Here is a 15193-nt window from a genome sequence, read left to right on the forward strand (position 1 = left end):
TCAGGAGGTTTCTCTCATCGCCACCCCCCCACCCCCGACATAAGGCAGTCTCTCCTGAGACTCAATTTAGGAGAACATCTACAGGCGACATGTATTGAAAACCAGTGCTGAATTATTCTTATCCTTATTTAGAAGTCCCCAAAATCTCTCCACTTATCTTCGGACCCTTCCCAAATATCATGGGTTTGTATTATGATGTTCAGTTTAGTATTTCTTTACTCGTACCTTTTCCAGATCATGCTAAGCATTTTGTGGAGTTTTGGCTTCCAGGCAATAGGGTCTTGCTGGAAAAGAGTGTATAACAGTAGCGTGTCCAGTGTAGAGGTGTGGCAGAGAATTCACCCAGGGAGGCCTCTGGGTCCTCTCTCTCACGTAACTAGGGCAGCTGTGCTTTTTTTTAACACACTGATCTGCTGCGAAGACTTCTTTTTGGGGGTAAGGGGGTTGGGGAGGTGAGGAGGAAGAAAGGAAGGGTAAGGTTATAAAACGACTTGTCTACTGTGATTTCTCTCTTGGTTTGAAACAAATGCTGAGATCAGCTTCCTGTTTTATACCTGCAAGAGTCCGGTTTTTTTTTGTTATAAAACCAAAAGTTTTTTTTCTGTGTCCCTGCTCACCCAAATCATTTTAAAATATGGTAAACAAGACTAATCTGGTAACTGGGTAGACATTTCAGTCTACAATTTGACTCTCTCCAGTTTAATTCACTGAAAATATTAATTGAGTACCACTCTACGTAAAGCATTGCTCTATTCACCGTCCTAAGGCAAAACTGCCTGAATGTGCCATGTTGACTAAACATGGGCTTAGATATTTGCCACAATAGCTCCTTTAAATTCAGGAGCTTTGAAGAAGAGACAGAAATACAATGAATCACTTCAAGTCCAGATTAAAGGAAACGGCTGGCTTCTATGGTGAGGCCCTACCATACCATCCAGAGGCTTCATTTATGTTCTCTGCCTTTTTCAGATTGTGCTAAGCCACAGCCATCACCACTACTTGAAAAACTGGGGTCTAATTAATGAGGAGATTTGCCTTCTCTGCCTATTCCTGTCAACCTTATTTCAATTCACGGGGTCAGTCGTTAGTCTCAAAGTCAGCTGACTCCATTCTTCCCCTTTCCTAGAAATCACATGCCTATTGTTAAGATGCTGGATCATTAAAAGTCAGAACCACAGAGCATCAGTGCTGCCTACTCCAGACGCCTCCTCTTCCAGCTCATGGAGCTGCATGAGCTCATCCTAATTACACGGAAAACTGAAGGTCAGTGCATCAAATTAATGCAGCAGCATATTTCAAAGGGGCGTATGACCTCCCCTCCCTATTACAATTCGGTCAGTGAAAATGGTTCTCTCCTCCCCGCTGCCAATATTGTCAACAGGCATTCAGCAGAGAACAATTGGGAGTATTGAAACATGTAATTAAGTACTGCTTAAAACTACTCTAATTAATAGAGCCAATTTGCACAATATGTAATCTTTTCAGTTCTTTAGTGCAGTCCAATGGTCTTCAGTAAGCAGCTCTAATCTCCTCAGGCTCAGCAAAGAAAAGCTATTTTCTAACTCTACTCCCCTTTTAAGAGCAGGGGATAAATGCCAGCCGGTATTTTGCATGTTAACTCTACTGGCATCAAATCTGGGATTCTGGCAAAGGGCTAGCTGCTGTTGGGTTTCCAGCCAAAACTCAACCAGGGACAAACGCAAGCAATATGCTGACATTGTGCAAGACAGAAACTGGGTGACATGTAAGATTTGGATTTTAATAAATGGAGGTAGTTTTGAAACCAAAGATCAAGTTTAAAATTCCATTATTTTTCTAAAGCCCTGATTTAGCAAATCAACAGCCAACGAAACATACCTTTGCATTTGTTCGTTGTCTTATCCAAAATTGCCTTCGTGGAAACAATTTTCCCATATCTAAGGAAAAAAAAGAGAAAAAAAGAAGTTATAATTGAGGAACCTTTATTAATGTCTAAGTCCAGAGAACACACACACTTATCAAACAACTGCAAACTTTCAAGTACAAAATGTTCTTTACTAGGGGACGGGAAATGAGAATTCGAAACACAAACTAAACTAAAAAGGGGGAACAGCTAGGCCTCTCATTTGAATCTCTGGATTACAGTTTGATGTTTAGCTTTGAGGAATCAGGTACTTACCTGATGATCTTGGGACCAAAAAAATGGAATGTGAGCTCTATAAAAATAGTTTCGTCTAGTAACACCATGTCTGTGGTCAAATACAAACCCAAAGGCAAGGCTACAGAAGTGTTAATGGAAAGTACTAAGATCAACATAGCCTTTATGAACTAATCACGGTGGGAAAGCTGCCTGGATCTTATCTATTCATTTTGCTTTTGCAGGCAGCTCTGCATGGCTCTAGATCACCACAGAAAGGTGCGTATGTGTATATATCTTTAACACACTTGATGTGTTATTTAAAACAGGTCTTTTTTACCTAAGATTTTGACAACTGTTTATAAATACCTTTATTAAGACCTCTTTTAATGCTGTAATAATAGTTATACGGTGTACTCACTAATGTGTGTGTGGGCACGTGTGTGCAAGAAATAGGCAATGCAAAAATATAAACCAATGAATCAGGAATTAAGCATTACTTTTATGAGGGTTTGTATGAAAAATGTGTTCAGATTCCTTAATGTACAACAGAAGTTGGAAGAAGAAGGAAAAAAATTCAGAATATTAAAATTGAGGGCACTGCTATCAGAAACAAAGGGGCAGCAGAGTTTAAATATATGTACTACCTACATCCTTTCAGTGACCAGACCACAATGCAAAGCACCGCTATGTTTGTCTTCTAAAAACGGAGAAGAAAAACCTTTGAAAAATAACTCTTAAAAATTACTAGGTTTTTGGGGAATGCACATAACATACTTGAGGTATCTGAGACATTTCCCCATTTAGATGTGGCAAATTCCAAAATTTTACTTTCCTATGTATTTACTTTAAAAATTTCACATTTTCTCTAATACTACTTTCTCGTGATTTCTGCTGAGGACTAAAAAGACTCTTAAAAGTTTTAGAAAATGGAAGTATCTGTGCAGCACTTTAAAACATTCTAAATGCTGCAGGTTTCTATTTTATGTATTGAACAAGCTGAAAGATACTTCTCTAGAGGAAACAAATGGCTTGGGCCACCTCTCTCCCTCAGTTAATCTTCACTCTGTGTAATCATGTAATCAAATGATTACTAACTGGGCACATGAAAGTAAAGATAATTTAAGGTTCAAATGACAATTACATCCAAGCGGCATAAGGCTACACAAACATCTTCAATTCCCTGTAGAGATTCTGAGTATTTATAACAACCTTAACACAGGTCACTAAGCTTACAAAAAAATTTTTTTTTAAACTCTGCAAAACAGAAACAATAAGTGATTTAAAGACCACCTTATAGCAACCATTTATCTACCTAGGTTACGGACAGCTTGATATGTACCAGCACTCTCTCCTTTGCACAAGTTTTAGCTGAAAACGCTTTTAGACTGCATCCCTATCACAGCCCTTTGCAAAAGTAGGGAAGAAATCTGGTATGACTCCAATGTAGGATAAGGGGATTGGGAGTCATAGAGATTAAGAGACTTTGCTTGCGGTCACAGAGTTCAGGGTCTTTTGTAAACCAAACAGAAGAAAGCAAATTTAGAGAAGGTCAGGGGCTGGCCTTCTACCCTTCTGGTTCTGCTCTCCACAATAATGGGGAAGAAGACATGGAGAGAGGAAGATGTGGGAAGCAGGAAAAGTGAAGAGGCTCCTGAGAGCACTAGACTCAATCCATGCCACACTCCACTCTGGTTTGGGTTCTCTTTGATCTTTGCTACATCTGACATTTCTCCTTATTTCCACACCTACGCTTCTAGGACCTTCACTCTCAGGACCTCATCCTACCTTTCTGGGCACCCTTTCAGTGTTTTTTTTTGGCCCATTCAGCTTCCTCCTCTCTCTCCTTAACCAAGTACTTTCATCACATTTGATAATCAGACCCTTAACCCTTCCTTTTCCTAGGAAATGCATCCAGTACCACAGATTTAACTTACACATCTTCTTTGATGAAGCCCATTTCTCCTTCCTGTTTTTTTTTTAATCTAACCAAAGCTTTAGTTTTTGTCTTCTTCTTTTTACTTAACTATCTTAGTATCTTACTAAGATACTTAAATATCTAGTTAGATGTTACCTCATGTCCACTATTTTCTAAATCCCACCCCCAAAGAACCTCAAACGCATTTTCCTTGTCTCCTCTTCATATCTCATTTCATTCAATAGCATCATCACATTCCCAATCTTCCACCAAGCTTGTGGTCCTTGAGACATCTTCAACTCAGCCATTCCTGAATCCAGTCAGTCAATCACTCTTCTGAGTTTTGCCTCTGACATGTGTGTGATATTCACTCCTTCCCTTCACTGTGCCTACACCTATATACAAAAGGCATATCATAGTTCTTGCCTCTAGCCTCTGGTCCTTCCAACCCAGTCTGCTGCATTACTTGGAACATGGTTCTCTTATCTCTCCATTGCCCCCTTCTATCCATGCTTGAACTTAAAGAACCTGTTGCAACACTAACTTTTCCACGAAACTCTCCCGAATCGCCTCAACCATTTAGTGGGCGATTTTATAAGAAACCAGAAAGGGAATAACATTTACTCAGTTCCTAAATTTCTAGGCACTTTGTATGTATGGTCTTATTTAACTTCACAACAATCTTATGAGGTAGCTGTTGTTATTCCCATTTTTGCTAATGGGAAAACAAAAGCTCATAGAAATGTTGAGACTAAGATCTCGCCTAAAACCTCAAAGCTCAAAAACAGTTAAATTTAAGTTTTCACTGCAATTTATCTATGACATAATTTTGAGAAACAATGTTTCCTTTACATACTCAGAGTATGAAAGGTGAGGAAAAAAGTGGAAGATCTATTAAGGGATAGGAACAGATTTATTTTTCAAACCAAAGCAAGGTTTTTGTTTGTTTTAGACACAAGAAATAAGTATGTGGTTCATGGTTGAAGGAGGGATGCGGGGTGTGTGCAGGAGAAGAAATATGTCTGAAATTTACCGGTTTTACTTTCTATTGTGGTTTCCATCATGATTTGTGGGTTAACACTGAAAGCCCATGACTTCCCAGAAAGTCAAAACAGTTTTCACTCTGTGGTACTACTGCATACTAGCCTCCATGCAATCAGAGGGTCAGTGAGACGCTTCTCTGGAGTTACCCGGGGTGGTGGTGGGGCAGGGTTGTGAAGCCTTTTCCTCTCCTACAATATCTTTTTCTGTGAGCTGTTCACTCAGTTAGCTTCTCAGGGGCTGATGCAGTCACCATGTTGTGGGAATGGAGCACAGAACAAGTTCTTCTGATGACATGAGAAAGGATCTACAATATGGGGACGAGCCGGCTGGCAAACGGCACCTCAAGGAACAGGAAAGGGGGTAGCAGCCTTCAGAGCAATTCCCCTCTGCTAGTCTTATCTGTAGTAAGATTTAATAATGTGAGGCAAGGGATGGGATGGCGGGGGAGAAGTCATTACAGATGATTCACATTTAGTCTAATTCTACTGTTGATCAGCAGTGCCTGCAAGAGTAACAGATATCTGGACAGAAATTCATAAAGCAACTAGATTTTCACCTCCCCTTGTGCCTATCTGCAACTTAATTTGTAAAAAAAAAAAAAAAAAAGTCAAGTAACAGGGACATAGGATTTATTAGGGAGAAAACAGGCCTCCTCACTGGCAGGATTCACACTCCAAGGACACCAAGCAGATGCATGCCCAAGAAAGCAAGCTGCAGAATTTAATGGGGAAAATGTGAATATGAAGATTCTGTGGGTTTTACCCAGCTTCAAAGTAACAAGGCTCAGACGCACAGTCCTGGCTACCCAGAATATAATATTCTTTGCTGAGAGTAGATTAATCCACTCCAGAGGAAGCTCTGACAGCAAAAGGATAAAGAGTAATTAAGAGACATGACTACAGAATAATGAGAATTTCAAAGGGAGAGGATAACAAGTAAAAATCTCACATTTAAACCTATTGGCTAATAAAACCTTTCGCTTAGAAGCTACCCAAGTTTCTTTTGTTTGTACCACAGCTTTTGTCATTTCTCCCCCATTTCCATTTCTTCTTTCATCTGCTATAATATAAAATCTAAGCATATTTTAGTTTGCACTTACTAAAATAAAGCTTCATTTTCTCCTCTGCCCCCCACCACTTAGTCCTTCATTAATTCTACCTTTTTGAAAATTTACCATAATTACAAGAGAAATGCGTATTTGTTATTAGAAGACACAGAAAAGCAGATTGAAATATTAGAATCACCTAAAGTCCTGAATACGAAATGTTAAATGGATTGATGCGTATCTTTATAGATTTTTTAAAAAAATTTAAATTTATTTATTTATTTATGGCTGTGTTGGGTCTTCATTTCTGTGTGAGGGCTTTCTCCAGTTGTGGCGAGCGCGGGCCACTCTTCATCGTGGTGCACGGGCCTCTCACTATCACGGCCTCTCTTGTTGCGGAGCACAGGCTCCAGACGCGCAGGCTCAGTAGTTGTGGCTCACAGGCCTAGCTGCTCCGCGGCATGTGGGATCTTCCCAGACCAGGGCTTGAACCCATGTCCCCTGAATTAGCAGGCAGATTCTCAACCACTGCGCCACCAGGGAAGCCCATCCTTACAGATTTTGTCTAGTGTGCACGTACAAGTGTCTGCACATGGCACTCAGGCGCACACACATAGTCTCTTTCTCCTCTCTCTCATCTACTAGGGAACTTGGAGCTTTTGAACATGGCCAGTTACAAGCCAAGGCTCTGGAGAATAGAGTCCATTCCACCCACCACCAACAGATGGCGGTAAGGGTTGACGAGTTATTTTAGTATTGGTCATCCCAGTTGGAAACTCAATTAAGGCACCATAGGGTCATTGGCAAGGTTTATGTTAGTTTATTTTACAAATGTTATTAAACTGAAAAAAGCAATGGGTGTGTGGAAAAAAAACAGAAAGAAAAAGTGTACACCTATAATGTAAACAAAAAACGATGTGAAAAAGGGTGGGATATTGCTCATGCATATAGGATGATTGCTTTTGTTTGCTTTAAGAGCTGAACTGCCTTTGAAGGACAAAGAAACTTGCCACTGTGAGAGAGGCTGTGCCCGTGCAAATGACAATAATTAGCAAGAAGGAGGGAGAGGGGATTGAAATGAGAAAAAAACCAAACCTCTATGGGCTATCAAATCAGTATCCACAATGGAAAGCCTATGACCTAGTGAGTTAACTCAGGGGAATAACAGAAGTTAACAGATTACATCTATACAGCTTTTATGTTATGTCAGGCACTGTTTTATGTGATTTAGGTCAATTATTTTAATCTTCACAGTGACCTTTTGAGTAGGTGAAGTTTTATTCCCACTTTGCAGTTGTGAAACGAAGGAGCGGAGTGAGTAAGGGACCCACTAAAGGTTACACAGCAGCAAAGAAGGGAGACAGAAGTTGGCTTGGCCAATCACGCTGACAAGTGTGGAAACTTTGGTCGCCAACCACAGACTGTTCCAGAGGTTCAAAGCTGCTCCCACTGTGAATCTGCACAGTTCCAAACAAGTGGCATGAGGATGAGGGCAGACCCTGGAACTGCTAAAGCCTCTAACACAGATGCTGACAACATTCAGAAAGTTGTTCCCTGACTTCCTGGGTAGACAACATTGTTCTATGTGGAATAAGAGGCCCAAGAGAACAAATGTATCAGTGAAGAGGAGGTATGGCTGGCTTTAAAGCTTAGAAGGAGTAATGCAGGGATCTATTTGGTGGGAATGGATTTGGGAACTAGGAGCCCTTTGTTATTGTGGACTTGTGGGGAGAAAAGGGAAAATAATTCACAGACATACACCCACACCCGGATGATACCGTACATGCATTTTCTAACTTGATTTTTTTGGCTGCTTTATCTTTCCAGTGGCCTCCCAGGAAAAGGGGATTTCCTACAACTTGCTTTAGGTCTTCTAACCGTGGTTGAATAGGGGAAGGAAAAGAAAGTATAAATTACATTCATTTTGCTAATAGAAAAGTTTGCTGCACAATGAGGCCTGAAAGAGCTCTCTAGTTCTGCTTTCTAGCAGAAGGAGTCATTTACCCATGTTATCCTGAATCCTCAGTACCTTGAATAATTCAGCTCATTCTATTTTCTTTATCTACTTGGTATAGGAAGTGGTAAGCATTTGAGGATGAGGTATATGTATGTGAAATTTTAAAATTAGGCAATCAATATCAGACAGATTTTCTAAGACTTCACCTTTTTGGCCTTGAAGAGTTTCACTGTTTCTATAAGACTTCTAAGATGTACAAAAATTAAAGGTACAGAAAGATATTCCATTTTTAATTCCAGTCATTGTGGCTTAACTTTTGTTCTTTTTTACATCTTTATTGGAGTATAATTGCTTTACAATGGTGTGTTAGTTTCTGCTTTATAACAAAGTGAATCAGTTATACATATACATAAGTTCCCATATCTCTTCCCTCTTGCATCTCCCTCCCTCCCACCCTCCCTATCCCATCCCTCCAGGCGGTCACAAAGCACCGAGCTGATCTCCCTGTGCTATGCAGCTGCTTCCCACTAGCTATCTATTTTACGTTTGGTAGTGTATATATGTCCATGCCACTCTCTCACTTTGTCACAGCTTACCCTTCCCCCTCCCCATATCCTCAAGTCCATGCTCTAGTAGGTCTGTGTCTTTATTCCTGTCTTACCCCTAGGTTCTTCATGACATTTTTTCCCTTAAATTCCATATATATATGTTAGCATACGGTATTTGTCCTAACATTCATTAACTGCCCCTTCCACTTGTGCGGTACGGCTGGATGTGCTTTGTGCATACAGGGTTCCTGGTATATGGAACAGAACAGGAAGCTGCACCTGATGCAGCTGGAATGGAAGTCAGGGTTGGAAGAAGGAAAATGCTTGGCAGGAAAAGCTGTTACAGCCCTAAAGGTCAAAACCCAACCTGGTGCTGAAGGTGAATGGAATGCAGGAAAGACAAGTACAGTCAAGAAGGAGGCCAGACCAAGAAATCAAATCTAGCCTCACATATTTACAGCACGTCTCCAGCATGCCCTTCACCATCCAAGGCCTATGAAAAGTATGTAAGATGCCATTCCTGCCGCTGAGGGGGATAATTGTGGGGGGGGGGGGAATGTAAGAAATTTTGAATATTAAAAAATAATTAAGAATATTGAGATCCTGTATGATGAATGCTAAATAAAAGGAGCATAAACGTAGGATGAAGGCCAAGTTCAGCAAGAAAGACTTTGGGGAAAACAGAAATTGAGGTAGGCCACGGAAGACAATAAACAGAAGAATGTGTCTAATGCGAGCTGTGTGGGGAAGATTGGAAATCAAGTCTGAAAAGGTCCTAGAGGGCCTCGGGTTCTAGGAAAAGGAGTCAGGGAACAGAACGTGGCTGGAGGTTTCGCAACTGCGGAATGATATGATGAAAGCAGGATTTTAGATTAATGAAAATCTTGTGGCTAGAATTAGCAAAGAGAGATGTCACATTTTTGGTTTATTATTACTGTTTAATTTTTTTGGCTCTCCGTACTCAAGCAGTAACACTCAAGTTCAAGAAGTTACCATGGAGGGCTGAGGAGAGCTAGGAGAAGAATGGAAAGGTTCTAAAAGACAGGAAAGTTTTTAAGACAGAGGACTTCTTCTAACTAGCCTCAAATGCTCTAACTTAACACCTGAGAAAAATAACCTATGTTATTTGTATCTGTGTTATAGAAAGCTAGTGGCTTGCCTCTGTGAAGGCAGAGGAGATAGAGAAAAGAAATCACCATGGTTCACTTTTCTGAACTACCCTGGAAAGGACAGTGAATTTCAGCCCCAGTCCCAGAGCCTGCAGATTAATTTAGCAGAAGTGCACACCATCCTCAGGTGGTCCAGCCCTCGGCCAGACGGGCTGCTTTACGACATGTGAGCTGCTGGAGAATAAATGACAGAAGCTTTGGGACAAAGTATCATGTTTTTCAAGAGAAAACATATACATCTACGTATCTAGTTTTTCAAAACACTGAAATTTTAAGATAAACACATTCTTTCAGAACACAAATAAAATTGGTAATTTACACCCAGATTTGGGGATGAATATAACCTCTTCTGACTAAATGCAGAACCACTCCTGCTACCCTGTCTTTTCAACATTCCTGCTGGCACAGCTAATCTATTATAAATGCTATACAAAAGTAACAATTGATGTTGTGTACTGCATGTATGGCTTGAACTAAATAATTCATATAGAATGAATATTAAAACTACCTCATTAGAAATGGCTAAGATGCACTTTTTGCCATATTCTATGAAAAACTTATACCTCTCTTCTAAACAAAAAGAACTATAAAGCACTTGATTTATTATATAGATCTGCTATTATAGCTTAGTATCCAGTCTATTATGGTCTGCAATCAAGGTAAAGTAGCTTTACAGTATTTTCTGGTTTTTAAAGAGCACACAGCACACAAAGGGTCACTGACACTATCTTCTGACAGTATTTTTGCCACAAGTCACTGTACTGCAGCACTTACAGATGCAGTCACAGATGGTCAGGACCAAATTAGTGCTCCCAAGTACTAATATGTCAGAGGAAAATAATACTTGCTGAAAATGGAACCCAGAATTTTGCAAGTAAAACGTAGATTATCTAACATAAAAATGAGTCCTGAAAAGTCTCAAAACACTGATAAATGTCTAACTTTTAAAACAAAGGCAATTTAACTATATAAAGTGGTCTTTTCTTTCTGAGTTGAATTTATGAACTGACAATGATAGAGCATTTAAAAAATTTTCTTCCTCTCCCAACAAAACCTGTAATGTATTTTCTTTGCTTTAACAATCTCACCTTCAGGATGATCTAGTACTTTACGAGAAGGAAGACAATATTATATTGGGAAGCAGATGGAGTTATCGAGAGAGAGAGAGAGAGAGAGAGAGAGAGAGAGAGGGAGAGAGAGAGAGAGCGCTCTTTTCAAGTGCTCATTCGGCCAATAACCAGCTCTGTGCTTCTGGTGTGGGTGTCTGGCCTCAGCATCCCTATCTGTACCATACCTATCACCTAGGGCGTGATAACATCTAACTCACGGCACCGTTATTAGGGGGCCAGCACAGTGCTGGCGCATAACAGATATCTGGTAACAAATAAATGTTAACCTTTTTTCCCCATGCCCCCCCCACCCCGGCCCCAGAATTCTTTGGAATAACAGCACTTCCAATTCTAACCACTGGAGAGCACTAGACTACTCTCCTCACCTTCATAATGACATGGTCCTAAGTCACAAAATGTTGAGAAACTGTAGGCCTACCTTTTTTTTTTTTTTTTTTTTTTTTTTTGGCGGTACGCAGGCCTCTCACTGCTGTGACCTCTCCCGTTGTGGAGCACAGGCTCCGGACGCGCAGGCTCAGTGGCCATGGCTCACGGGCCCAGCCGCTCCGCGGCATGTGGGATCTTCCCGGACCGGGGCACGAACCCGTGTTGTTCCCTGCATCGGCAGGCGGACTCTCAACCACTGCGCCACCAGGGAAGCCCAGGCCTACCATTTTTATGGTTACTTTTCAGTACAGATCTTTGCATAATGAAACCCCTCAATATATATTGGTTCAGTGAATGAAACATAAACATGAAGTACACATTTTTTCCCCTTAAAGTGTTTGGTGTGGGGAATTCAGGGAGGTTGGCAGTTGCAGGAGCAGGGAAATACTACATTTTGCCTTGGAAAATGAACATGGCGCCTTGTATTTTATCCCAATTTAGCTTAAAAAACAAATGAGGGGAGCAAGGTAATTTAGGTGTTTAACATGGAATTAAAAATTGCTACCAAAAAGGAAACTGTAAAAGGTTGCTGGGGGGAAAAAAACCAAAACACCGAGAAGAGTTTTGGTTCCTAGACCTGTTGCAACTATCTCTAAATTTCTGCTCTTTTTCAAAGAAATCAAAACTAGAAAGCTTTTACACACACATACACACACACACACACACACACACACACACACACACACACACACACACACAGTACCAGAGAACTGTTTCAGAGTCTGTAGAAACTGAATGCACTAAACTTCAACACCGAAAACCAAAAATGATTGCTTCATTCAAAACAAGAACAGCATGACAGAGAGTAAAAGTAAACATGCTCTCTGAAGCAAAACAGAGTTATCTGAAACTATTAAAACAGAGTGTGCAAATTACCTAGAACTTTCTCTTGATTCTGACACAAGCTAAAAAAGGACGGCGTCAAATTGGACATTTCCTAGACTGAACACTAATGTTGGCTTTGATCCAGAACACGGCACCAGCATATCAATTTCCAAATGCTGTCAGGCCATCCTTTTTTTAAGTAACAAATCCTGACTGCCCCATGACCTTGAAAAGCCCGCCTGAAGAACAGAATGAAAAGGAAAATGATATCTATTTTACTCACTTCAGCTCTTAAGAAATCTGGGGATATAATATAAATGTATCGTTAGTAAAAAAATACACTTGAGCGGATAGGCAAGGGAATGTTAATGTAGCCTGCCAGCACAGTTGATGTTTCTAAACTTAGATATTTCGTTCAAGGGTCACTTGTGACAGTGGTCACGTCTCTGAAGAGCGGATCTGATGGAAAAGGATAAACAGGGCTCCCACACTGGCTTCCTACTGGTTTGCTTCTGAATAAGACTGTCCTTAGACACTGCAGATAACCAACCATTCCAAAGACAGAGTAGTATGGCTCTAAAAATTTACAATCTTAAAATTTAAGAAAGTCAGAGAGGAGTTATCTTTACGAGAAAGAAGGGAACCAAAGAGAGTCATGTGCTGTAAGCTACTTTAGTATCAGTTTTACAATATTACCATATTTCAAATGAAGGTAATATGCCTCACTCTCAAGATAGCTTGAATTTACTGCATTTTCCAGAAGATGGAAGTAAGGGGGCTGTGAATGAAGTCTGGGGCTAAAAGTGCTTCTTATTTACATGACCTAATCAGTAAGGATTTTCCACTCTTGGTTGTTTTGAGAAAACCTGCATAATAGGAGAGGTGCTAATGGAAAGGAAAAATAGCATTCTGATTCTTTAAAAGAACAGAAAACTAGATTCTAGAAATGAAAGGCAGTAAGGCTAATGCTGATCTGAAGTGAAATTTCCAGAATGGACTGGTGAAATAGAAGGTTAGCAAGACTGGTGAAAAGAAGAGGCACCCGTGAAGTCCTTCAGGGCAAGTCATGCACATTAACGTTTGCCCTTTTTCCTTTGGGGGTTGGTGAGGAAGTCGGGTTGCTCGGAAATGCTACGTAGTATATTTTGATTTCAGCTAAATAAAAATCATTATTTGTTCATGGATTAGACGAGGATATGTGGGAAGAGGAAATGTGGTTTGGATGAGTGGGTAACTAGCTAAACAAGAGACTGAGTTAGTCAGATGCTCAGGGTCACAGTCAGCACGAAGGAAGCACCTAGGGATGTGCCGCAAGGCCCTGTTCTCGGCCAGCACTTTCTCAACGCTTAAAAATGCCATAAATCAGGTCACTGATAGCTCACTTATTAAATACATAAATGTCCCAAAGCTGGGGGGGATGGTGAATGTAAGATTCAGAATTAATACTTGAAATTATTTCAACAGGCCAGCATGAATTCTTGGCCAAATCCAACACTATAATATTTAATAGGGAAAAGTCTTACGTATAAGTTACAAGGGCGGAGAAATCGACTGTATAAATTTAGGGAAAGCCTTGGCTTATTCTCATGAAAATACCTGGATTTTCTGATTAGGAACAAATTCAAGCTCTCTGAATGATTTAGGTTTGTACTGAGGAAACTATATGATCCCGACTATAGAAAGAAATTATGCTTTGGGGCCCCCTGGCTCACCATTCCCTGATACCCACTGCTATGGCTTGAACTGTGCTCCCCTGCCACAGCAAAGACATGTCCAAGTCCTAAGCTCCAGTGCCCGTGCATGTGATCTGATTTGGAAATAGGGTCTTTGCAGATATAATCAAATTAAGATAAGGTCATTAGGGTAGGCCTACATCCAATGTGACAGTTGTCCTTATAAGAGGAAAATCTGGACACAGAGATACAGGGCAAACGCCATGTGAACACTGAGACAGAGTCCGGGGAGGGGTGGGGGAGAGAGATGCAGCTGTAAGTCAGAACACTCAGAACTGCTGGCAAACCACCACAACCTGGAAGAGGTTGGGAAGGATCCTCCCTACAGCTTTCACAGGGAACATGGCTGTGTTGACACCTTAATTTGGATTTCGAGCCCTGAGAACTGTGAAATTTTGTCATCTTAAGCTACCCAGTTTGTGGTACTCTGTAACAGCAGCCCTAGGCAACTCATAGGGCTCCAGCTTGCCTGTAGATCCTATATAAGTCCCTGCATCTGCCCTGATCCATCTTTATTTTCTGACCTGTAAGATGTTACTTCACCTGGGAAACTCAGTGTCATTCTGCAAGCCTCAGTTTAATGCTCCTCTCCAGCAGGAGCAAGGCTTCTCTGACCTTCCCTGACCAAGCTAAGGGCTCCCTCTGCACTTGCCCATGGCGGTGTGTCAACACCGCCTCTCTGTGCAGCCCTCAGCGCACGGCTGCATCACCTCCATGTCTGCGGCCCCATTAGATATGCGTCCTTGGACTGCTTCCTCTTTGTCAGGCCCCAGCATAGCGCCTGACAAATGATAAACAGTCAAAATTCAGGAGAAAGGAGGGGAGGAATAGATGAATAACAACAGCCTGCTTTCATTGAGTGCTTTCTACATTAAACGCATTTGTTCTAAACATCTCCTTTCACCTAGTCTGAGCTCTTCTGAAGAAGAGTGAGAATGGTAGACAAAGGTCTAGAAATCATATCCTCCAAGGAAGGAATGGCTGACAGCCTTGCAGATGCTCATCTGGAAAAGAAAAAACTATAAAGAAATCCTGTCTAAGAACTATCGTAGAGAGCTTGCCACCACTAGCAGTGTTCAAGCAGGGCTGGGAGGCGACCTGGGTCAGGGATACGGCTGCATAGGAGGTGTTCACAAAAACCAACTCAGGAAGAGATGATCGCCAGGAGGTAAACAGAAAAACAAGTGCAGTGAATTTTTCAAAGAGTTAACTTTAATCTAAAATTATGTACTTCTCACACTTTTGGTATTATATAAGTAGTGGTATTAGATAAATACTGGTA

At 40.9% G+C, this 15193-nt stretch overlaps 1 protein-coding gene across 1 annotated transcript in view; it reads right to left on the reverse strand.

The window, feature by feature from the left end:
* Positions 1 to 15193, reverse strand: part of RBMS1 (RNA binding motif single stranded interacting protein 1) — a 130642-nt gene that overhangs the window by 40169 nt on the left and 75280 nt on the right. The window contains exon 3 of the mRNA XM_082841775.1: positions 1858 to 1916. Coding sequence (XP_082697901.1) covers positions 1858 to 1916 — 59 coding nt within the window. The remainder of the gene's footprint in view (positions 1 to 1857; positions 1917 to 15193) is intronic.

Source organism: Leucopleurus acutus, assembly GCF_964270905.1.
Source record: "Leucopleurus acutus genome assembly, chromosome: 6".
NCBI lineage: Eukaryota > Metazoa > Chordata > Mammalia > Artiodactyla > Delphinidae > Leucopleurus > Leucopleurus acutus.